Source organism: Tamandua tetradactyla, chromosome 2 (assembly GCF_023851605.1).
Source record: "Tamandua tetradactyla isolate mTamTet1 chromosome 2, mTamTet1.pri, whole genome shotgun sequence".
Classification (NCBI taxonomy): Eukaryota; Metazoa; Chordata; class Mammalia; order Pilosa; family Myrmecophagidae; genus Tamandua; species Tamandua tetradactyla.
Window position 1 is genome coordinate 108682269 of NC_135328.1, and position 26888 is coordinate 108709156.

Here is a 26888-nt window from a genome sequence, read left to right on the forward strand (position 1 = left end):
TCACTTCTCCACTCCCCTACCAATGTTTATGCACATACTCAATGAACACAGACATACAATAAAGATAAATTGTCATAAGAGCTCGAGAGACTCTTACTACAGAGATCAGAGTAGATAAAGAAGTGGTAGCATTTGATATGGGCTTTGAAGAGTGGGGAGGACTTTCACAGACAGAAATAGAGGCAAAAGCATGCTGAGTGGGGAGCAGGGTCAGCAGCTAAGATATGAAAATGGAGACAGGAAGGAGAAGTGTTGGTACCCAAGGTTAGCCAGAGCGTGAGATACATGAAGGTGAGCACTGAAAAAAAGAAAAGGCTAGAAAGGGAGGGTGGGATAAGAACTGGCTGGAAGATGAAGACATCTGGCCTTTATTTGGTAACAAATGGGTAGTCGTCCTTAATGGTCTGAATAGAAGAGAACCATAGTCACCACAGTTTAAGAAAAGCAATCTGACAGCAATATGGAAACCAGATGGAGGTGAGAGTTAGTGTCCAGACTGGACCCCCTACCTGGTCTGTCATTCTTGTCAATTTAGCCCACTGGGGAGATGAGGATCTGGCCTGACCTATTTTGGAGGAAAAAACTTAATACTAGCAGAAGGCCAAAAAATGTTATGTGTTCTGTGTGTATGTAATAATGTGTAACTTAAAGCAGTGACACAACATATTACAGAAGATGCAAAATAAGTATATCATTGTACGTTTGGGCAGTGATTTGCCCTTTTCACGGCACTTTCGCAAACATCATCCATGTGCTCCTCCCAACAAATCTGATATAAATGCGCACAGTCAGGCCGCAATGCAAGCACCCTTGTCCAGAGCATTCTACAGTAACCAGGTTGAAACTTCCAGGAGTTTATGATGGGGTCTGTTGGGCATCCCTAAGGCTACCCCCAGGTTCCAGCATTCTCCAGCAGGACTCAGCATATAGTTGTACTCATGACTATGATTTATTACAGCAAAAGAAAAAAATGCACGGCGGCAAAGTCCTAAGAAACTAGGTGCAAGCTTCCAAGAGTCTTCTTTCCAGTGGAGTCACAATTCTCCCACCAAAAAGCTGTGACAGTATGTGTGAAATGTTGTTTACCAGGAAAGCTCACCCGAGCCTTTTAATCAGGGCTCAGTCACATAAGTAGCCTCTGCCTATCTAGCACCTACCAAAATTCCAGCTTCCCAGAAGGAATCAGGTGTTCAGCATAAACCACACAAAGTTTAGGCACAGTGAGCCACTCTAATCAGTTCTGGGAATCCAAGTTCTCAGATGCCAGCCAAAGGCCAAGTAGGCAAGAAAGTGTTTCTAAAGACAGCAATCAGGGCAGCTATGTTAACTTTTTTCTGCACAGGGTCACAGATTGAGCTTGAGTTCTAATCATGCTATTAATTTAAATACCGTGACTTCTTAGCTGAGGCAAACTGTCATAAACAGGTATTTTGGGGAAGCCGGGTATGTTAAAGACAAGGATATAGGTATATCTGGCAGTTCTACTCTGATACAATTTGTTCTAACCTGTTGGCTAAAGTCAGGGAAAAGTAGGATTTAAAGCAAATCCATTATGAGTCTGTAACAAGAAATGTAATTACACACTTCCATCTGGCTGCAATTATGTCAATAGAAAAGAAATATATTGTCCCCTGCCCCACGAGATTTCAATTCAGTAAGACCATCTCCTTCTACTGAGATATGGAGCCAACTAAAAAAAAAAAAGAAATCACATTTTAAACACAAAATATCTTACAGAAAGTACTCTCACAGACAATGAGGAATAAACCCATTATTGCTTTCTTTTCAGGGTTCTCAGTATATCTTTAATTGGTACTGCCAAAAAATAGATCCTCTGATATTCCAGAACTAAAATATTCCTAACCTTCATTTTAACGAGTATAGTACTTTTCCCCTTCAGTTTGTCATGCTTTCAGAAGCAATGCTTACCTTAAAGTCTCCTGATGTTTGTCTTTTGTAAATTCACTGTAACATTAGGACAGAGGTTGGAATGTGTGATTACATGTGTGCTAACTTACATCTAAGTGGCGGAAAACAAATATACGTTTGCAGCAAATAAAGTCAGTTTTAAGACTTCCCTTCTAACTCACCAGCAGAAAATTTTGCAACACAATGCACAATTTTCTTAACCTCAGAGATATGGCCTTGGCTGGGTGGGGTAAAAGATCACATAAGGTTACTGGATGCATTTCTGGATCTGTCAGGAATAAATTTCAGTTCTTTTCCAGTGAGTTTTAGCACTGTGTGTGATTTTCCTCATGAAAATGAGTGATGAGCCAAGCATTCTTTGCAACCTGGAACAGTTCAACTTTGCCAGAATAGTTAGCCAATGCAGAGTCTTCTTGCTATGCCATCAGAGCTATTCCATTCTACATTCAGAGGCCAGTTTACATTTACATTTTTACCTAAAAAGCACTGGGATAGAAACTAAGACCTTACGGATTCAAGATAAGTGAAGTTTGCTTCCAACCTATTCATCACGCAGGAAATAATGGGCAAGGAACAATCGTTAACGGGAAAAACATGGAAATAAAAGAATTAGCATTAATATTTGTCCCTTATCTTTCATTTTCAGCTGGGAAAAAACACTTGAAAGCACAGCTAAGAGTAATGCAAAACATTCATTTTTGCAAACAAAGGACATTGATAAAAGTGCAATATTTTAGACCATAAATACTTAATTGTTAATAAAAGAAATAATATGATATTCTAAATACCATTACAGGTTCTGATAAATTTATTCACTGCATTCTCTTGCTCAACCAAGCCACCCACTGGAAAACAGGGAAGACAGGAGAAAAAATCAAACAGCCTCTGCACCATCTGATTTACCATGGGTTCTAAAAATTCATATGCAAGAACATATAAAGGTTGGAAAGAAAGCTCACATAGCCATGCATTATTAATTTCAGTTTCAACAGATATGAACCATGCTTCATTTGCTTAAAGTATATGTCAACAACAACCACGTTTTTTAAAAGGAATCTTGATCACTGAAATAACACAAAAAACACATTTACAAAGACAGCAGCTCCTAAAACAGCACAGTGGCAAATCAGGGGTATTTCTACATCCAGTCTTACCCTCTGAGATTCCACACATCTTGGAACCTGGCCATAATTAATCCATAAGCACTCATTACATTTTAAATAATCTGGTTTGGCTTTCAAGGCTGAAATCTCCAAAAGGTACTCAAAATCCTGTTAACTATAACTGGATTTAGGACAGAGTGCCCTGTTGTAAATCCAGGTATAGAACAATTTTTAAATGGTGCAAATACCAAAAATTTTTTATTAGTACTTCTAAGTGAGAGAGATGAAAACAAAAATGATTTCAGGTTATAGGCTATAATAATCAGGGCCAAAAGAGAACACATTCTAGTAAATCAGCAAACGAATTAAGAAATAAACAGCCAGTGATAGTACAGCTTACAAGCAATGGCCCATTTTTCCAACAAGATGAGACTCAAACACATTAAGATGTGTTTGAGCGGCTAAGGAGACCCACTGTTCGTGCATACACATGGATAGGAAAAAGAATTGCCCCTCTAAATCTAACATGCTCAAATCTTCTCACATTTCTGTTCTTTGAAAAGTTTGAGAAACAGGCAATATCCTGAATTGCCCACAGTGCAGGATTCAAGACACGCACTGTGAAAAAGAACCTTCCACTAATAGTTAACAGCCACAGGGGCAGAATCCTGCTAATTAAGGGACAGGACAGGGCATTCTAGCTCTTCTTCCCTGTTTCTTTTCTTTTTCCTTTTTACTAACGAACCAACTCCAACCCCATCCCACCATGACCGTGATCCAACTGGAAGAACTGAGTCTATTTTACATTAAACAACCATGCCCTGAATAATACAACTTCCACTTAACTATCCAATTTCCTAAATACGAAAATTTAAGCATCGACATCAGCCAACGCTATTGCTAAAAATGTGGCCATAATGTCAAATTCTGTAAAATAAAGCATACAGATTGCACGTTGATTTTCTCTAAGAACCACTTGCTTTCTGAGGAGAAAAACACAAATCAGACCAATTTTGCCACAAAGCAGAGGTACCAAATGAAATGTAGTCTTCAAATAATGCTCCCTTCTTATTTCTACATGGAAATTAGAATTCATAGAGGACAAGAGAATGAAAATGCTCCTTCCTTCTTTAATAATCATGGCTATTATGTACTGGCCAGGAACCTGTTAGTGTATAAGGAGATTAAAACAGACCATCCACGGGTGCACGGGTAGTTCAGTGGTTAGAATGCCCGCCTTCCATGCGGGAGACCCAGGTTCGATTCCCGGACCATGCACTCCGCCCCCAAAAGAAACAGACCACCCATGATGGGCAGTGCAAGAGTGCAAAGCACTCTGGGTGGCCTGACTTGTGGGCTGCTCACTCAGGTAGGCCGGATCTGATTTCCTCCTACAACAGAGGAGACCCAAAGTCAGGGAAGGAAGAGCAGATGTAATCTCCAATTCCCTTTATACCAACACAAGTGAAATACTGACCTCAAATTCAGATAGTCTATGTTTGGCTTTTTACCTGGTAGGTAAGTAAACAATAAAGTAAATATCAAAAACCTGTATCAACTGGAGATTCATAGTGACTCTGTCCTGAAATCTAATATCTTCTAGATAGTCAACTGACACTGATAATAGTAACAAAAATACCTTTTTCTAATGTAATTCTTTAGGAAACTTACTATAAAAGTAATTTAAATGTTTTTTAAAATCAATTAAAGTAATACAAAAGGAACTTTCATGAGTTCCTTTGAGTTTAACTAGAAAAGATTCTCTTGATCAAGCAGGCATTGAATATAAAATCAAAGGATTAAAATTTTAGAAGGTCTGAAAATAAATGAACTCAGAGTGAACTTTTAGAAAATTTAGCAATGTTGAGTAAATGTTAAGGATCTCAAAGGCTGCAAGATCAAAAGCAAACTCTATACCTGCAAAGATGGACAAAAACACTCAAGGACAGAACAAGTGGAAAGGAGTAGAGCAAACTACTGCAGCATTAAGACGGCAGAGGCACCAAATTTGAAAAGTCAGAGAGCTGCAATCAATGGAATTAGAGGTTAGGTGGATTAAAATTTATGAGCAGGGAAATGAAATTTAATATCAGGTATAACTGTCGCTCTCATCTGACACAATACTTTTTTTTATCAACTAAGAAACTTTCAGTTTTCTGTATGTTTCGCTTTTCAATGGCCATCAACAAGTTACAAAGACAAACTTGACAGAATCTACTTAAACCTTCCAAAAAATGTCTTTAGCCTAAATGTCTTTAGGGACAATTTTAGTTGTTCCTCTAAGAGTTTTATTGTTTGATATGTTCAGTGCTGTCTCTGAGAGCACTGTTACATAAAATAAAATATATGTATAAAATTAAATGTGCTAACATTTTTATTAAACATTAAGATTCAGAGAACCACTTTACAGCTAGTATAGGTAACTTGTCTGTAACAGACAGGAGTTAAAACTTCAGAACATGCAAATAAAAATACAGGAAAGCAGAGAATGGAAGTTTTATAGTTCAGGGATTGGTAAATCCAACCTGCCACCTATTTCTGCAAATAAAATTTTATTTGAACATAGCCATGTCCACTCATTTATGAAACTTTTCATGGCAGAATTCAGTAGTAGTAACAGAGACTCTAAGACCAGCCCTCAAAGCCAAAAATTTTTACTAAACCAGCCCTTTAAAGAATAAATTTGCTGACCCCTAATATAGGTGAACAAGCTTCCTCTTTCTAGATATCTCTGCAGTTCTATTTCATCTCTAACGTTAATAATCTAAGAAACATAACTTAAAGAACACTATTAAAAGTTATACAGATTACCAACAGTAAAAATTAAGAGCAGACTATAGCTTTCAAATCACCAGAAGTGGGGGGGAAAAAAAACAAAAAACAATAAACCCAACACAAACCAAACAGCAAAAGAAAAAAGAATAAAGGGAAGGTGGGAGGGAGGGAAGGAAAGAGGAAATTGCAAGAAAGCAAAACAAGAATCAGATGACATAAATCAGAAGCAAAAAAGCTAACCATATCTATTATATCAACAAATGGGAACAGAATAAACTCACCTACCTTAAAGAAAAAGCTCTCAGATTGAGTTTATGAAAACATTGTAACAAAGAGATTAAGAACAGACTACTTACACACATAAGACAAAAATTTCTGAAAATAATAGAAATTGCCAAAAACAGAGTAATAAAGACAACTCTCAGTAGTCGACAGAGTCACGTTTTATGAGATATGAGACTCATATCTCATGGATATGAGAACAGACCATGAATATAAGTAATAAAATTAAATAATCCAGATTATAAACATACATTATGATCTTATTATATGTACACATATATACATATTTTAAGCATCCATAAAACAAAAGTTGACTATATATATTAGGCTACAACAAATTTCAAAAATAAAAACAGTACACTTTAATTCCTTCTCTGAATTAAAGTGATGGAAGACAATAAATAATGAAGGTTTAAAAAAATCACCACCACTTAGAAAATTTTAAACTATGTTAAAAACCCTAGTTTAGAGATAAAATAAAAATCATGATTACGAAATTAGATAAGAGGGTGGGCTCAGCAGGCAGAATTCTCGCCTGCCATGCTGGAGACCCGGGTTCAATTCCTGATGCCTGCCTATGCAAAAAAATAGAAAGAAAATACTAGATAAGAACGAATAGAAAAATTCAAAGCCTTAAACACTTTTAATTCAAATTTTAAAATATTGAAAGAATTTACAAATTTTAGTTCAAGACAGAAAAAGCACAACAAAATAAATGAGAAAATCATAAGAAAGAAATAACGATAGGATAAAAAATAATAATAATTAATAATATGGGTGCCAAGAAAATTCAATGGGGAAAGAATAGTCAAACAATGGTGCTGGGACAACTAGATATCCACACGCAGAAGAATGAAGGTGGACCCCTACCCTACAACATAATTAAAAATCAGTTCAAGGGGATGCAAGGGTAGTTCAGTGGTAGAATCCTCACCTGCCATGTAGGACACCCGGGTTTGATTCCCAGCCCATGCAATTTCCCCACCCCAGAAAAAAAATTCAACAAATGATGCTGCAATAATGGGACAGTCACACGGAAAAGAATTAAATGTGGCCCCCACCATACAGCACACAAAAAAAGCAAGTTGCAGAACAATAAACATAATGTTATCTCATTTATTAAAAAAAAATCAATTCAAAAGGATTAAAAACCTAAATATAAGAACTAAAACCATAAAACCTTTACAAGAAAACACAGAGATGAATCTTTGTGACCTCTGATTTAGAAATGATTTCTTACATGACACTAAAAGAATCAGCAACAAACAAACAAACAAAATAGATATATCAGACTTGATCAAAATGAAATACTTTTGTGCTTCCAAGGACACTATGAAGAGAGTAAAAAGAAAAACCACAGAATGGGAGAAAACTTTGCCAATCATATATCAAGAAAAAACTTGTATCCAAACTACATAAAGAACCGTTACAATTCAATATTAAAGGCAGGTAACCTAATTTAAAAACAGACCCAGGATCTGATACACAAAAGATACATAAATGGCTAATAAGCAGATGAAAAGGTCCTCATGTCATTTGCCAATAGGGAAATGCAGATCAAAACCACAGTGAAACACCACTTCACACCCACTAGGATGGCTATCATAAAAAAGACAAAAGATGATGCAAGGACATGGAGAAACTGAAACACTCATACACTATTGGTAGTTTTGCTGAGCAGTGCAGCCACTTTGGCAAACATTTTGGCATTCCGCATAAAGTTAAACATAGAGCTACCACATGACCCAGCAATTCCACTCCTATGTATACACCCAAGAGAAATGAAAACATAAGTTTATAGAAAAACTTGTACACAAATGCTCATGGTACTTTTCACAATAGTGAAAACAACCCAGATGTCCAACTGATGAACGGATAAATCAAATGTGATATATCCATACACTGGAATACTATTCAACCATCAAAAATGAAGTACTATATATGCCATAATAACTCTTGAAAATACTACGCTAAGTAAAAGCCATCACAGAAGACCACATATTATGTGATTCCATTTATATGAAAAGTCCAGGTGAGACAAACTTGTACAGACAGAAAGTAGATTAGCAGTTGCCCATGCCTGGGAAGGACTCAGGGATGAACTGGGGAGTGATAACTAAAGACTGTGGAGTTTCTTTTGGGGATGATGAAACAGTTTTAAATTGATCATGGTGACTGCTGCACAACTCTGTGAACATACTAAATACCCTGAATTGTACATGTTAAATTGGTGAGTTATATGGTATATAAATTATATCTCAATAAAGCCATTTCAAAAAATGAAAAAAAAACTGTTAAATCAACAAATAAAAGTTCTTTGTGAGAATCAAATATGAACCAATAAACAAATGAATAAGACTTTCGTATGTGTGGTAGACAGAACAATGGTTCAAATCCTAATCCCTGAAATTTTGCAAATATATTATACTACATGGCAAAGAAAGACTTAAGATTGTTAATCAGCTGGCCTTAAAAAGAGGGAAATTTTCCTGGATTATCCAAGCGGGCCCAAAGCAATCACAAGGGTCCTGGACAATGAAAGAGGTAGGCAGAGGCAGGGTCAGACTGAGGCACTACCAGGAAGACCGACTGGCCACTGCAGGCTCTGAAAATGGAAGAAGGGGTCATAAGCAGCGAAGGCAGCCTCTAGAGGCTGGAAAAGGCAGTGAAACCTGTAGAAGAAAAACAGCCCTGCCCAGAACTCCTTGACACTGGCCCGGTGAAACTCATTTCTGACTTCTGACCTACAGAACTGTTTGTTTTAAGTCATCAAGTTTGTCATAATCTGTAACAGAAACAACAGAAAACTAACACACCCAGTAAAGTTAAAAAAAGAGAAATAAGAACAGGGACGTAACTACCAATATAGAGTAAATTAAAAGAATCATAAGATAATATTTTATAAAGCTGTATGCTAATATTACTGAAAATCTGGATGAAACAGACAATTTCTAGAAATGTAAGTTACTAAAGCAGAAGCAAACAGTGATAGAAACCTAATTAAACTAATAAATTGAGGTATTTGTTTTTATGATAAATAGGCAATTTAGTAACAAAGAAAGGAGAGATGGGAAAGTAAACTAGACGTGGGAAAGTAAACCGATACAATCTTTCTGAAAGACAAGGTAGTGATATGCATCAAAATTTAAAATCAGCCTATCATTTGACTGATGATCCAACTCTAAGGAATTTATCTGACGGGGACACATGCAAGTGTACAAACGTGTGTCTCCTGTAATATTCATCATAGCATCGGTTATAATATTTTTTAAGAGACTCAAATTAAATACCCATAATGGCTGATAAATATTTAACTGGTTGACCAACCCCTCCCCCCGAAAAAAAAAGTCTGGATTTGTAGCATTTGCCAATTTTTGCCGTGTAAATACTCCCGCTATGGCTGATATCAAGCTACTAAAGTGAAGTCACTGGAAGCAGAGTTGAAAAGAAATGTGCACAATCACTTTTTGTGAACATGTACAAGCCAGCTGTAGCACTCTACTGTTTGACTCAAACATATGTTGGAACACTAAAGGCATAACTGGGATGCAAAGGATTTATAACTTGAAAAGATATCCCTACATGTTTCTGAGTGGGGAAAAAAAATGCTTACATAAAGAACAGCTTTTGTTGCATAATGTCAGTGTAAAAGTGTGAACTTACGTATGTATTTCATTTTCATTTTGAAAGAAAAAGAATCAAACAATCGTGTGTAACACTACATTCGATCTGGTTTCACCCACAACAATGGCAGCGAATTTGCCTTTCATAAGGTATCTAAACCAGATTAAGATTTTTATTTCAAAACGCAATAGCAAAAGATGAACAGATTAATCTTCATCTTCATAATAATTTAAAACTTCTGCATTAAATAATACAAAACAAAGAAAAATAAAAATAACAGACTGGGGTTAAGTTATTTGCAGTAAATATGACAAATGACTAATTTTGGTGGTGTGTTCAGAGCTTAAAGGAAATGAAGAGACACTCACAAAACAAGAAACTGAAGTAGAAACAAACATATGGGGAAAAGATCAATCTCACCAGTAATCAAATACAATCAAATTAAAATTCCATACCATTTTTGCACACTAACTTTTGCAATACTCTCACAATATTGCTCATGGGGTTGCAAACTGTATCAAGTCAGTTTAGAACGTGTTTTGCATGTGTATAATCCGGTCATAAAAATTTTCACATCCTCTCACCTAGGAATAACACTTCAATGTATCTATTCTAACAAAAGTGTGTGTGTATGTATATATTTCAAAAAGCTATCTTCAAAAAGGAGTTCTTTAAAGCACTATTTTTTAAATGGAAACACTGGGAGGGATCTAAATGTCCAAAAAAAGAATAATTAAGCAAATTAATATGTACCTTTCAACAGAATATTATACAGCCATTTCAAATATTAATATGAACATCATAAAGCCACATAAAAAAATGCTTATTCCATAATGTGAAAGTGTGCATTATGATTACAACTATACAGGAAAATAAAAAAATAAAACAGACTAGAAGGGAATAACGCACAAAAAAATGACCGCAGTTCTTATATTGGTACATTTTGGATAAATTTATGAATAAATTTTTAAGTCTTTCTTTCAAACTTTGTGTAAAAACTGTTGCAATACTTGTGTAGTTTCAAAATCATGGAAAAACAAGACATGAAAAAAATTTAATTACATAATACAGAATAGGCTGCTATTCTTTTGAAGGCTGATAAGAAAACAACATAAGGTATTTCTTACGTAAGAAATGTAGAAAGAATGTAAGAAAATTCTCAAGTGTTAGAATATAAATGCCTCTTCTTAACTCAACGTTAAACTATCACATACAAGATTTTTTCATCATTAAACTTTTAAATTATTTTAGATAATTATACCACCATAAGATGATAGCTAATTGCTCTTCTTTATTTCATTCCAAAGAGAGAATATACTACAATATAAATTCAAGTAGTAGCACAGTGCTGGAAGATATATTGTATGGTATAAAGGAATAATATCTTTTATAGAAAAAAATAAATCATTATTGGACCCAAAGATTCAGTTCTAGGCATGTACAATGCGTTAATTAATTCTAGAAAGAATACATTGTAATTTGAGCAGCAAGTCACAGATAAACCCCAGGGATTTAGAAAACCCCTAAAGAGTATCCATTCCCATAATAAGCATAGCCTGGAGTGGAAAGCCTTTTTGTTTCTCAAAGGACATAGAAGGTGATTTTTATGAAAACATATTTGGAATCAATATTTCCCTAAAGAAATATTAATGAAGTCCTGTAATTTTCTCAATTAAGATGCAATTCTTGGCTAAGAATTGCATGGAGAAGCTAAACACAAACTGTTCATCAGAAACGGGTGCAGCAACACAGAGGCGTGCAGCTCACAGACAATGAGGAACGCACAGGACTCCTCACTACAAGAGGGGGCATGTGCCCAAATATTTTTAGTCGTTTCTACATGTGCTCTGGCTAACATCTTAGATGGTGACTCAATGCGTCCTTGGGGCGCCTAGTGTTGGAAAGATACCCCAACTGTCCTGGACTGTAGGTCAGGGTCAAGTGTGGCAATTCATTTGTTTATGTACCACCAAGAAGTGAGTGATAACAAAAAGAGAGGTGGATTTCAAGTTTCTTTTGTTTTAACATGACCTAGTCCTGCTCCCAGTTCTTCCATATGGATCTCTTTTGGGGGGTGGGGGGCGGTGCATGTTCTGGGAATCGAACTCGCGTCTCCCACGTGAAAGGTGAGCATTCTGCTACTGAACCACCACCCGTACACCTTCTTCCATACGGATTTTGAGTCAAGAAATTCTCTTAAGTCAATTCAGTCATCAATAAACGTAGTTCCATTTTGGATGTTGGTCTAACTGGGAATGGGCTTGAGGGGCCTTGAACAATCTTACAAAACAGTCTACACCCTGGGCTTGGACATGGCAGCGGTAGTCCCGAATGTGAACGGCAAAGAAGAGAGCGCGCCCAATTGAGAAGTGCCTCGGCTCAGCTAAAAATTACAAAGTTGCTTCTCCATTACATGCGCCCATCTCAGTATGAACCTACCCTAGAGAATATCTCAGGATAGTAAAGAATCCACTTATCGCTCTATGGTGGGAGAAGCAAGCCCAAAAAAGCAAATTTCCTGAGCAAGGGGTCTCTAAAGAGACGTTCTAGTAACCTATCACCAGATCAGCAGAGTCCTCGGTGCTGTAAAAGATGTGTTTCTATCACCTTGAACAGGTGACAGAAAAAAGCACTGAGGAGCCATGCTGGAGATTTTCTTTTGAAAGCATGGATGCTTTCTCAGGACGCTGCCTTATACAAGCTCTGTACTTAGCCTATCGAGACACCTCCCGGAGGGAAGGGACAGGAAAGATGATGTGAAACAAAAACTCCTCCCAGATGAGCCAGGCTTCTGCACTCGCTCAACCCACGGGGCGGGAGAGCAAGGGCACAGTGGATGGGACCTGGGGTGAAAATCCAGCTGTTTCTTCTTTGGTCACAGAGACCTTTCCACAGAATCCGGACCATGGACACAGGAACTTGCTTCCTTAAAGTCTCTCTGATCATGACCATGCTGGTTAAGGGCAGTTCGGAGACCAGCCTTATAGATATATATATTTTTTAAAAAGCTGAAAATTCTTTACTTCAAGACATGGCTGTTGCCACCACTACCCGTTTTGCTGGTTTTGATGAAAGCCCCAAAAGAAAAATGGGTACAATGATGAAAAAAAGTAGTGAGCACAAACTGGTCCATCCAGGACCAATGCTTCACTTTAAATCTTTCCTGGAAGGCCCTGGGAAAGGGACCTAGAAGCTCCAAACACAAAACAGCTTCCCTCCCCCACCCCACACAGCTCCCCCTCCCCAAAAGTGCCCTGCTTTGCTATAGAAGGCACTCTCAGGGCCCAGGCGCAAATGGACAACCTGCTCTCTCTGTCAAAATGGTAGAAACAGGTTAGGTGGCAGAGATTATCTGTAAGCAATGAGGAACAAGACTTAAAGCCCAACAAAGAAGAAAAGAAGTAGTAAGACAAGGGAAGCAGCCTTAAAGATATCTAAGAAAAATGCCCGGGCCTGGGTAGGGCAGCTCTTGAATGCTGCCTCTCAGGCTCTGCCTGTGCACCTCCCAGCTTCCTGCAGGAAGCAAGAGACCCATGCTGATATGACAGGAGGTTTTTGATACCATTCCCTGGGAAACTATCAGCAGCATGCCAGGCAGCCTGAGGGGGAGCTCTGGACACCACTAATGCCTCATTTGCAGGCCCGCAAAGCTCTGTCCCCGAAGGGTAGAGCTGCAAGAGGACAGCATTTCCAGAGTCTACTTGTCCTGGTAATGTCATGTTGTAAAGCCTACCCACTGGAAAGGGCTGAACTTAAAGTCTCTTCATTCAGGGGTGTGTTTGGGGAGAAATGGGAAGAGACTTCAAAATTGCAGGAGTGGAAGCAGGGACAGTTTCAGAGTTTGGCCCTTAGAGATCATTTAGTCCAATCTCTTCATTCTACAGGCGCCTACAGAAAAAACAAACCTAAGGGTTAATTTCGGGGTGGGGGGGACAATCAAGGATGTAGGACAGAAATATTTGGCTGCCTTTCACCACAGGTTTTGGAAAAGATACCTATACTTAATCAAATATGCCCTTCCATAAGGGGTACTTAATTATTTAGCCAAACGAACTTTCACAAAGCCAATCTGCCATTGTTTTTGCATGATTTATCAATTTTCAAACATATATCACAAGAGTTAAGAGTGAAAAGAGAGTTAAACACTTAACAAGTATCCTGGCGCTCTTTTAAGGACACAAAAATTAAAATCATACTGTATTATTTAGAACAAAGTTGCAGGAAATGGGTCATCTCTCTAGGACAAAGGGAAAATTGCATTTGCCATCTGCAGAAAGAACCCATATTATAATGAAGGAGCTCTGAAAAGTACAGGCCCTAAAATATCGATTCACGTGGCAAGAAAGCATCTTCATATCTTTACCTTTAAAAATTAAAGAAATTTTTTAAAAGTAAAGAAATAAACCAAAAAACCTACTCAGTATGGATGTAATAAAAGCAAAGACCGCTGCTAATGCCATCTCCCCTAACAATCTGTAGGAAGATACAATTAGAAAGAGACGTTTTAAGGCTTTTAAGTAACTGAGACAATAATGTTCAAATCATTAAACGAAAAAGACGCACTATTAGCCAACACACATCTACAGCGCCTTCCTTCCTTCCAGCGAATGTACCACATCCTATTTTGAATCCCAGTGGGCCTCAATAGATTACCCAGCACTGGCTCACTAGCTCTCAGCTGGCAACCCTGAACCAATTTCAAGGCCTTGTCCTCTGGAAAAGGAATGAGAGTTTTGCAATTTGTTCAGTAACAAAGTATTTTGCCTTGTAGACCAAAGTGAATGGTATTAAAGAAAGTTAATCACCTCCTAACATAAAGCACTCAACTTCTCTTACCAATTCACAGCCACGTGATGTTTGACGGAAGCATCGAAAGTTCCCCTAGATCTTAAGGATACGTGCAAGCCAGAGAATTGAAAGAATCCCTCCTAAGCATTTCTTTAAGGAAGAATGCTGTATAAGCACATGGGTGGGTGGTTTTCTCATGGGAGGGTTTTTGGGAGAACTTCAACAAATAACGGGAAGACTGAACAATGGGTGGGCAAGGCCGTGAAGCATTTCTCTTGGGAAATAAAAATTAGACAGTGAATAAATGGTGGTGAAAGAAGCCAACGATCAAATCAGTTTGCTGTCCTAACAGCAAAAGGAAGCGCAGAAAGGAAATAATGAAGTAAAATTTAAAAAGATGAAAAGAGTTTTAAAAAAACAGAAGAAATCATATTTCATTTTTAACAAATGATGGTGATCAAAATAAACAAATTCTGGGGAAAGGCAATTCTTTGATTTCAGTTCTTCAAAGGGGAAAAAAAAAAAAAGACTGTCTCCTAGAACTGTATATACATGAGTATGTTTCTAAACATCACTATTCACTTCTTGTAACAGAGCCAAAAAGTCTCACTCCAGTCCTTCTTCTTTAATTTGCGTATCAATTATTCCTTTCTGTGAGGCTTCAGAATATAACAGCATTAACAAGATTTGCGTTCCCAAATGCACTACAATCCATCACACACTTCCTTGAAACAACTATTTTGTTTCTAAAGCAAACTGCTCACCATCCAAGATTAATCCTGTAATAAAGAGGCATGGAATCTGTAAATTTCAAAGTACTTGTGTGAGTAACAACTTTCCATTCGAACCACTATTGGTGTTTGCTTCGAAAACAATGACAATCTTCAACTGGATCATTCTCACTAGAGAATGAAGGAGGTAAGCACAGAGACAAAAGATTCAGCTTTAAAACAGAACTCCTCTCAGTATACCCCAGGTGGCCCACAAAACAGCAAGAGGAGTGGAAAATGTGAAACATCTGGATGGCACCCATTCGAAGAAAGCAAGAAGTTTCAACTCACTTCCTCTGATGATTATTCTACTGCTTTTAGGCATCCAGCCACCCACTCCTCCCCTAGCCTCCTACCTCCACCTGTCTCCAATAGCTGACAACAGAAGCATTCTCAGTGAGCAAGGCATTGTGTGATGGTGAGACACAAAAAAACCATGAGCCCCTTGATGCCCTCATGGAACTTCCAATCTAGTTAGAGAGCAAGAGCAAGTAAAAGGCAAAAAAGTATACACTCAGAAGAAATAATACCTATAACTCAGGAGATCAAATTCTCAAGATCATCTGCTTTCCCTACTTGTGTGCTACTCCCCAGAAAATGGCTTTCAGATTATGTTGTCTTTTTCTCTGCCTCAAGAGCCAACAGAAAAGCAAAAACCAGGAAGTGTAAAGTCAGAAGGATATCTGAGAACTAGGGGGTCAACTAGAAAACAACCGGAACTGAAAAGTGATTGTAATTTTCCCTCCTGGCAAATAAAATGAGAAATGCCTTACATAGACACTATTTTGCACACAGTAGGTGTTTAAGACATGTTCATTTGAACAGCAATGAAATTGTTTTTTCTTTTGGTGTGCCTAGTAAGAAAACTAGGTAACTTTATTTTCCAGTAACTGAAAATGAATTTATTTTATTTTTAGCTGTTTGTTGAATAAATGAACTTGAAATATTTTCACAATTTTATTTTTGGATATTAATCTTATGCTTAAAATTTAACCATGAACGGTTTAAGCCAAAACATTCTACGTAATTTTAGAAATGATAGCTAGGTATAAAGGTCAAAATCTTTATTTAACAAATTCAGTTTTTGGTTCTCAGCATATCTCAATATGGATGTTTATTTTTGTTTGTAAAGCCCAAACCCATGAGCACCTAGGATTTATGAACTCTTTCCAGAGAGCGTGTTCAGGTCTTTTTTTTTCTTTTTACTACATGTGAGATGAGAAATCAGACAGGCTCTTCTATGTGAGTAATGCAACAAATCAAAGGTGATTGTCAAACAACTTCCTATTTTATTAGTAACAGATGTTCACACAACATAGCGTTTGGTTCTGAGAATAGTTCTTTTTTTTAATGTCATTCCATTTTGCAGAACAAGAGAAAACATTCACTGTTTACCATATTCAGTTATTGCCACAGATTTAATCACCAACAATCACACATTTTACCTTCTATTGCTATTTCACACTTCTCTAGGATTAATTCTGCAGAGATCTTAGCCTTGCTCAAAAGTCATTATAAAAGATTCCCTTTGAAAAAATGTCACTGCCCTCCCCTTCAACCAGGAAATTATACTTCAAATTTGCTGCTGCAAATACTTGTCTTTCCCCCAACTCAATACATAGAGAGTCCAGAGGAAACAGATTGCCTCTACCTTTTTAGGGAGAAAGCAATCCAAGCCTTCATGAAATGGCTTCTCTCTCTTTGAAGATGTACACTTTGGGCTCCATATCTTCCCTCCACAACACCCCATCAACATTCACATGGATACCAACAAAACTACCAGACCCACCGCTTAAAAACAAACAAGCAAACAAAAAGCTAAGACGAACGCTAGAATCAAACACATCCTTGGAAGAGCTTGCTAATTTCAAATATAAGTTTGCTTGGATCATGATGAAAAATCTGTTCCTTTCTTCTGCTAAGCTTAGCATAGCACGCAGCTTCACAACTGCGAAAGCTGCTTCGGGTCCTTAAAAATTCATCTGTAATTGAAATCATAACTAAATTTAATAGGCACCTCTGAAAAGTGAATATAAGCCATTGCATCAGGTAGAGATGATTTTTTTTAATGAAGAAGAAGCTATCAAATTTATCTGTAATAAATAAAATAGTTACTAAGTTATTCTTCTGATTCTTCTTTATAAATGTACTTTGAAAATATCTGAGTATATACAAAGGGAAGAGTTTCACTGTTCAGCAGGGTTTTCATTTGTATCAAAGATCCTATATGAAGAAATAACATCTAAGTAGAGGACTGACAGTTATATGGCAGATCTCAACAATAAATCTACAGGGTTCAATGCAAAAATTTTACCCTGAAGCCTTAGTTGTATAGCCAGAGCTATAGTTTTGATTTCTATGAAGGATGCTCCCACTTTACTCTTCAGAGATAAACTATAGGAAGCTCCCACTTCACTCTTCAGAGATAAACAATAAGTACTTGTTCTAAAAAAAAAAAAGAGAAAATGCATCCAAATAAATCCTGACATTTAAAGATATATTCAACATTTGGAAGCCGAAAGAGTACCAAAAAATAAAACCCGCTGATCCCTAAAGTAGACTCATATACCACACTTTTATATTTCCAGGGAGATGCCATTATTGAGGTTGCTAGAGGAATACTTTCATTCTACGTTTCTGAGTAGCCCAACTTAGAAAGCCATGAACATCGGGGTTAATTCAGGCAATCAACATACTTACTCTTCCTCCAATTACCTCTACCCGAAGAGTAGTGAGAGGGGTGCTTCCCTCCAGAACCACATGAGTGAGCGCTCCATACACTGAATTTACCTGAACAGTCCCAGCCTTTCAAGCCCCTTTTTTTTGTACGCTGTATTGAGCGGTAACATTTCATTATTTTTCCCTGTGAGTATCCCATTATTGCAGCATCATTTGTTGAATTTTTGTTTGCTTGGTTTTTTTGTTTGCTTGTTTCTTTGTTTTTTGGAAGGGGGAGTACATGGACTGGGAATCGAACCCGGATCACCCACATGGCAGGCGAGAATTCAACCACTCAACCAGGCTTGCCCCCCCTCAAGTCCCTTCTTACTCTACAACTGTAGAGTTTCCAGTACAAACATACAGCCCTCAAATCATAAATGCTCTATTTGCTATTCTTTAAAAATCTGTATATTATCATCATGGGGATTCTTATATAACTGTACAGATAAGTTATAAAAACGTATTGGTCACCTCCTGTGCTCTAGAGAATTTTAAAAGTCACTGTGGATCAGAATATCACTGAGAAAAACATGGCAAAAAGATGAAAGGGTTAAGTCTCTGCTGCATGATTTAAAAAAATCAAGATATGGATGGTTTCTTTTTTTTTTTCTTTCTTTAAACTTTGATATTTAAGCATGACTGTTAATATCATTCTCAAATTCAACCCAGCACAGAACTGTAACACATTGGTTCAATATATGCGATGCAATATCTTACATTAACATTTCCTATCTTGGAATGCATCTGTAATAATTTGATTCAAAGAGTTGCATATATATATATTTTAAAGAGGATCATGATTTCATCTGCCAAATATAAAAATAAAATGTTTCCCTGTACCTCTATAATTTTTTTTTTTTTTTTTTTTTTTTAATTTTTTTTTTTTTTTTTTTTAAGGAAAGACAGAGAGAAGGAAGGAAGGATAGAAGGAAGGAAGGAAGGAAGAAAGGGAAACATTTTTAAACATTTTCTTGTTTTATTGTATTCTGTTTCTCCGTTTTTGTTACATGGGCTGGGGCCGGGAATCGAACCGAGGTCCTCCGGCATAGCAGGCAAGCACTTTGCCCGCTGAGCCACCGCGGCCCGCCCTGTACCTCTATAATTTACTTTTTAATTTTATGGTCTCGATTTCTATTAGGAAGGTCATAAGTAAATTCTTTCATTCAACAAATATTTATTGAGAGCATTCTATGGGTCAGATATTGTGCTAAGAGCTGGGATTCAATAGTAACCAAAATAAACACAATCCCTATCCTCATAAGCTTACAGGCTAAAATAGGAAGAAAACCTACAATCACATATGCAGTTCTGTTCAGAAGACCAAAAACATATACTTTTCTATCTAAGAGCGGTCTAAACTTTGCCTGTTTTCATTAGGTGGAACCCAACCAATAAAAAGAGTTTGCAAAACTTCCAATTCAGCAATTAAGATCTAAAAGTAAAGTTCTTAGAAACATGTAAAATAAGAACAGGTTAACAGGAAAACAAATGTATCTTTGGTGAACTAAACAGAATTTCAAGGTGAATATCTGGGATTGGAAACATTCAAAACTAGTTGTTTTATACAAACTTAAAGGTACATTAATATTCAATAATGTGGTCTACATACCACCAATTAAAAATATTTAGTGAATAATCATGAATATCAATCAATTAAAGGAAATACGTCCTTTATACCTACAAAGTATACAAAAACATCAACACAAGTTAAAACAAAGTATTTCTTTGTAACTCCATATAGAGTACAATGTTTTCTTTGAAGTGTCAAAAAACTAATATAAATGAATTCAAAGAGTGAATAAACTAAAGAGAAGAAGAAAAATAAGCAAAATTTAATATGATGTTCTTATGGTAGTAGATTTCAAGACTCTAGAAACAAAGAATAAAAATCAAAATATTTAGGTACTGTAGACACATGGTCATACTGGCTGGCTACAAGTCAAAAAATAAATTTGAGACACATGGTCATATCAGCTGGCTACAAGTCAAAATAGCCCAAATTTTACTGCCAGATATCATCTAGGTAGGTAATCGTGAGTTTCCTTTTCTAATTTCTCAATATTATTAATTTACAAAAATAAACTAATTATGTAAATAAATGCATTTCTATCCATGCCAAACAAATTCATTAAAATGGCATCATGCTTTGAAATAAAATTTACTTTAAAAAGTTTTATGCTGAAATTTCCATACATGGGTAATTCCTTAATTTAAATAAATTAGGTTTAAAATATTAGTAAATTTTTAAACTGTGAAAGGCCATAACCTTCTCCTAATAAGTACTATTTAAATGAATGAAGGAGTCAGAACACAAAGTTCACTCATCATCACCAGACATCAGGAGTAAAAGGAAGCCCTCCCTGCACCTCTCCTTGTTCCAGAAATCAACCATCATTTCCCTGCAAGGCCCAGAAAATCAGGAATTCACACACCCATACACATGAACAAATCTACATTTAGTGATAGTATGACTATATATATAGTGTAAGTATTGCAGCAGTTGTCACCAAAGCAACATATTTAGAACATGAAGCTGTAGCAATTCTTACATGATGTCTTCGAATCACGTTTCTGATAGCAAGCTGTATAATTTTTAAATCTAACTAATGCAAGTGGGCTCTAAATTAATATATTTTTCTACCACTTCTAACAGGCCATATTTGAGGAAAGCAGGAGACTGTATGAAACCCTTCTCAAATATCTAATAGGAAAAAAAAGTTATCCATACTACCACCACCATAGCAGTAAACCTGTTTTTCTTTAATTCTTATTCCTTGGCAAATTATCTCCAAGTTAATTTTTAAAGCACAGTTGGTTATTTAAATAAACAGTATGTAACTGACCATCCATATGTGTTCATTTCCCCTGAAGTCTTCCTTCTAGCCATTCAAACCTAGACCCTTTGACAAAACCCCCAGGTCTCTAACCCTCAGCTGCTGCAAAACCCAAGGCTGCCACATTTCAGGCAACAGGGCTGCCTTGAAAGACCTCAAACACCCCATTTACAGCCAAACAAAAGCAAATAAAACTGTAAACAGACAAAATACAAAGAAAAACAATTCTTTAAACAAATCACACTAAAACACTTTTTTTCCCTTAATGATGCACTTAAGCACTATAAAGTCCTCTTGCTCCCTCTATTTTCTCCTCATCTTGGGAATTCAGACCATTTTCAGCCATTAGAAGTAACCCAAATGAGAGGATCAAAAAAAGAAGAAAAAAAATCTACATCTTCCACCCCGGCTTCATTGCCTTAAGCCTACCTCTTTCAACCAGTGCTTTGCCTTCTGTTTTTAATACACACGTACTCATTTATCTAATTGGGTTTCAAATGAAGACAAAAAGCCATGGCACGTGAATTAACCATTGATAATTATATGTGATCATTATACTTTGTTCCTTCTTGCAAATGATCCAGGACATAAGCAGTTCTGTCCCAAAGGCAATTGTTTCCTTTAACCAGGAGATACAGCTCAAGATAAGAAAGAAAATGCCTGCTTCTCAAACCCTCACTGACGATACAATTTTCTTTTCTTACAGAAAATATTTGAGAAACGTATGTATTATACACACAAGTATGCAGAACACAAGTGGAAGCATTTCTCAGGCCTGTAACTGCAAAGCTGTTTGCTCTTCCTTCCACAATACCTCAGAAGTATGACAGGGTGGCTTGTATGTGAACCCTGATGACTTGATTCTGAACATTCTCTCAGAGATAATAATCAATAGAATTCCTCTTTGAGAAATGGCATTTTCTCGCTAACTTAATGTTAAAGCAGAATGGTCAGTTCTTTTTTCAAAGATTAAAGAGAAATTTTTGCCCTATGCTTCCCATTTTCCCTTCCAACCCAGATTTCAAAGATATTAAAATTGCTGTCCGTTTTCAACAAACAAAAGGTTGTTCTTTGCTTCCATGAGAATAACTGGGAGGCTGCACTGGTTTTCAGCAGTAACTATTGTGAATTCAGGCCTACATTTGGGTTTGCCTTATTAAACAAAAGATATCCATCGCTGTCAACAACCACACAGTACAACGCTCCCTTATCCTTCATCTTTATCCGGAAGGAATGGTGCAGACAAGAAAGGCGCTTGTCACCATCTGATGGCCAAGAAACTCTTCTGGGGTCTCCCCATTCTGTGGCCTGGTGGCTAGAGAACAATTCAACCTTTGGGCTTGCCCCACCCCCCACCCGACCCCTAGCCAATACATCAGCCCTCTTTCTTTAGCTGGCCCACTGCTGGGCTCCCTCAACATCACTCCTTGGAGAATCCAGTCGCGCGTCTGCCCACCACTCCACCATTCAGTTCTGACCCCGGCATACGCTGGTAATAGAAACACAGACCATCCCACCGCACTCCATCTCTCAGAGTGTCCTGAATCCGCTCGCCACCCTCGGGGTCTCACACATGCAGCTCCTCACTTCACCACCCAAGGAGAACCAAGGCCACGACACTGGAAGTTCAATCCCTCTGCCCACCTTCCCACCCCCGCGCTCCGCCGGGAAGTGATTTTCCACTAAACAAATGCACAGCAGTCAAACCCGCACCCCGAATGCACAGCCCTCGGGGATACGAAAAGGCACACGCCGAGACACCGGGCAGGGCAGCCCTGACCCATGCCCGTGCGTGCGTGTGTGTGTGTGTGCATGTGCGCGTGTGTGGTGTGTGTGTGTGTGTGTGTGTGTGTGTCTGTGGGCACGCGCACGCGCACCCGCTCAGGGTGCGGGTGCGGGTTTTGGCCGGGGGCGCGCCGCGGGCGCCCAGGGGCGGGGGCCGAAGAAAGCAGCTGCCCCGACAGGCCGGGGGCGGCGGACCCGGGGCGCGAGGCCCCAGGTGGAGAGCACCGGGCGGTTGACCCCGAGCCGTACTCACCGAGCAGCAACAGCTTGAGCTCCCGGCGGGCGTCCCGCTTGTCCCTGCGGAGCTGCCGCTCGATCTCGTCGTTGATCCGCCGGGCTTCCTTGGCCTCCTCGCTCAGGCAGCACGCCATGATGGACTCCAGAGTCATTCTTCCAAAGTGCCTCCGCTGCAGCCCCGCCGGCACCCCCTGCTCACACGCACGCACACACACCCTCCCGCCCTCGCCCCCCCGAGACAGCGGTGGCCGCCGAGCCCCCGCCGCCCGGGCGCGCGTCCGGGACGAGCTCGGGGAGCCTCCGCGGAAGCCGCGGCCAGGGCCGGGGCCACCAGGTGGGCCGGGGGCGCGGCGGGAGCTGGCAGCCCGGATCGGCCGCCTCGGCCGCGGGAGGAGCGAGGCGGGCGCGGGAGGCGGTCGCAGGCACTGGCTCGGGGGGCGCGCGAGGGAAGGCCGCCGCGCCCGGCCTCGCTCAGACGCCCGCGCCTCCTTCCCCGGGAACCGGCAACCCGCCTCGCCCCCCGAGCAGCCGAAGGTCCTCTAAGCCCTGCACCCGGCGGCTAGAGCTCATCCACCGGGGCGTCCCCGCAGCGAGCGGCCGCCGACGGCTCCCTTCGCCCAGCACGCCCGCTCCTCGCCGCCGCCTGACACGGCTCCCGGGCGCCCTCGGCCCTGCCCGCGCCCACCGCCCGGCTCGCGCGCAAACACCGCTCGCCGGCCCGCCCGACCGCCGCGCACTCCGCCTCCGCCAGACGCCCAGCCCCGGCCCCGATTGCCAGGCGCGGAGCGGCTGCTCAGTGCTCGCCCTCCCCCTCGCCACACACACACATTTTCTTCTTTCTCTGAACTGGAGCACAGATCCGGGAGGGAGGCGGCAGTAGGAGGAGGCGGAGGGGGAGGGAGTGAGGGAGGGAGGGAATGGACGCGGGAGGAGGGGAGTCGGGAGGCGGTGCCGCCCGGCCCCTCTTGGAAGGCTTTCCTGGGCTCGCTGCCGCCGCGACGCGCCTCCCAGTGCGGCTCTCGCCTCGCCCGCGCCGCTCCCCGCGCCGGGCCGGCCCCCTCGGGCTCTGCGGTCGCCTTCCGCTCCCGCGCCCTCGGCGGGGCCCGCGGGCGCAGCGGTTCCGGCCGCCCAGAGCGGAGGTTGGGGCGGGGACCCGGTCGCCCGCGCTCGCCGACGCGCCGCCCCAACGGGTATCCGCTGCTGCGGCTCGGGCGGCCGCCGACCTGCAGCTGCCCGGCTGGCCGCCCGGGCGTGGTAAAGCGGGAATATGGCTGCCTCTGGCTGCCTTTCGGCCCACCAGCCTGGGTACGCGGCCTCAGCCCCTCCTGGAAGTGGCAGGATTTAGACCCGCGAACTCACTGAACAGGCTGGCGCCGCGGACACCCTGCCTGGCTACCCCGCGGGCGGCGGAGGCGCTCGCGCCCACGGCTCTCAGGCAGCGTCTTTCTGCTCGGCGGAGCAGCTCTTCAACCACATATGCATTCTTTCCCGTTCCTAAACGTTCTAAAACGCCATTCGGTTAGAAAATATCTCGCGTCACCTCTGACCCGAGTTCAGTCTTAGAAAATAAGATACTCTTGATTGTGGGGTGGAGAAGAGAAGGAATTGTCACTGGCTCCCAGAGGGGTTAAGGAGATCATTAATAGGCGAAACCGTCCACAAAGTCACTGCAGATACAAATCTAAATCCAGAGCCGAGAAAATGAAGCTGCCCAAGAGTTTCCTGATGGCCTCCAACTTTTCATGCAATTGAGGTTGTTTCTGGCTTTTATATTTTACAAGTTCTCCTTTTGTTTTGAAAAGGCTCAGGATGTGTAACAGCCAAGTAATCAAACTTACTTTATTCCCCTAGACAGAGGTTCTATTGCGCGTGCATTCTATGCACATTGAATAAATGAAAAGGAAAGAATAAAATAGAAAATGGGGAAACAAACACCGACCCAGCAAAATCCCATTCTAGGTTATTTTTTTCCCACTTTTGATTAAGGCACTTGAAAATGTCGTTTGCATCTTTCGTTGTGATACACTACCGATAAATGGCAGCAAGAACAAAATCTCCTTGCTGAAGCGTTTAGTTCTAGTGGCTACAAGAGATGACACCTATATTACTTCCAGCTGTGATGGAACCTGACATCTTGAGAGTAAACTACATCTTAGGAAGGGAATGTCTTTTTCAAATTTCATATTTTCTCTGAGATGTTTCTGGTGGAACTTGCTCATCCAGAGTGTAAAGTTTTGACTGTGCTAGTGCCGCAAGTCAAGAATGCACATAGGGTTTTTGGATGATAGGTATGTGATTTCCTTCCTTCATTTGCTACAGCCCATCCCTTGTCCCCTTCTCTCTCTTTCTCAGCGAGGACTCAGATCAAACAAGTCATAAAGATATAAGATCTGATATTGTAGGTTCCCTTCATAAAAAGATATTCAGCCTAGAAAATGATTAATGTTCACCATGGCCAGGAGAGCAGAGAAGACAAACCTCACACCTTTTATGTGAAAGCTTACAACTTGATATGAAATTAACATTTTAAATTAGGTGACTAATGAAATTAAAGATTAAAATTTAACATGCAAAAGTTTAGAATACCTCTGGGGGAAACTTAACTATGAGTTTGCATCCTCTAAAATATGTATATACACAAGTTTCAGAGAGACAGAAAAACAAATGACAGGAGGCCTCAATTCTCTGGTTTCCTACCCATGGATCCATGTGAGGCTTTTGAAAATGTCTCTCAAACTGTGCTATCAAGCTATCAGGCAATCCATTTAGACTGAATTGATCTATTTGATTAAAAGAATTAAACTTGTAACAGATTGTAGAATCAAAGTCTGTTTTGTCACCCCTATATCCCCACTCCCTGGCACCCAATAAATATTGGAATGGATACAAAAAATCAATAAAAACATATTTTTTCATATGTTGGGAAGAAATCAGGAAATAAGGTATACAATACTCTGTAGGGATGGAGCCATATATGGATGGCAAGAAGAAAGTAAGACAAGAAAATTCTATGTACTAACCCAGACCTACCCAGAAACCTTTATATGTATATATGGGAAGCATTCATCAAGCAAGCATTGATAAGACCTACATCAAACAAACAAAATTCATGCAGGAACTACTCAAGTTGTTGATCGTGTTCTAGACATTTAAAAATATGCAACTAACCAAGTACCTTAGTTTCCCAGCTGCTACGACAAATACCACACAATGAATTGGCTTAAAAACAGGACTTTATTGGTTCTCAGTTTCAGTTGGTAGCATTCTGGCTGGCAGGCAATCGTGAGTCCCTTGGTTTTCCTATCACATGTTGATGTCCTCTCCTCTCCCTTCCCAGTTCTGTTGACTGACTTCCAGCTTCCAGCTCCTATGTTTGAATTTCTTCAGTCTATAGAGTATTCCGGTAATCCAGTTTAAGACCCAGCCTCATTCAGTTGAGCCACACCTTAACCAAAAAGAACATCTTCAAGATGTTCTATTCATTGTGGATGCACACCCACAGGAAGGCGGATTAAGACCAAGCACATGTCTAAATCCGGGTACACAGGGCAGTGCAACAGTGGCTCAGTGGCAGAATTCTTGCCTGCCATGTCAGAGACCCGGGTTTGATTCCAGGAGCCTGCCATGCTAAAAAAAAAAGAAAAAAAATGTAATCAAATTAATCCGGGGTACGTAACTCAAGCTACCACACCATATTACAAAATTACAAAATATTGCAAAATTCCAGGTTGCTGAGTCAACAAACTAACTCAGTGCCGACTATTTAGAAATAACCAAGGTGAAGGTGCAGGAAGAGAGACTATGATGAATAAAATGCTGCTCTGGCCCTCTAGAGGCTTATGGTCTCAAGGTATAATGAGACTCTGAATTACTACAATAAAATCAATTTGTATTAAGGTAGGGGTAGAAGTAACAATACAAATGTATAAAAAAAGAAAAAACATTCATTCTGTGTAGAACTCAAGATAACTACAGGAAATGTGGCATTTGAGAATAAACAGGGTTTCAATAAATATATATCTACACCCCCATAACAACCA

General features: G+C 39.8%; 1 protein-coding gene across 2 annotated transcripts in view; it reads right to left on the reverse strand.

The window, feature by feature from the left end:
- The window catches only part of GNAQ (G protein subunit alpha q), a 326720-nt gene extending 302435 nt beyond the window's left edge, over positions 1-24285 (reverse strand). The window contains exon 1 of one of the 2 annotated variants that reach the window (XM_077148480.1): positions 24208-24285. Coding sequence is in view for 1 of the 2 variants with exons in the window: in XM_077148478.1 (XP_077004593.1) it covers positions 22865-23000 (136 nt within the window). In the remaining variant the exon portion in view is untranslated. Of the gene's footprint in view, positions 1-22864; positions 23080-24207 lie in introns of those variants that run through there. The other variant, XM_077148478.1, reaches the window with a different exon arrangement.
- Positions 24286-26888: the final 2603 nt, after the last annotated feature.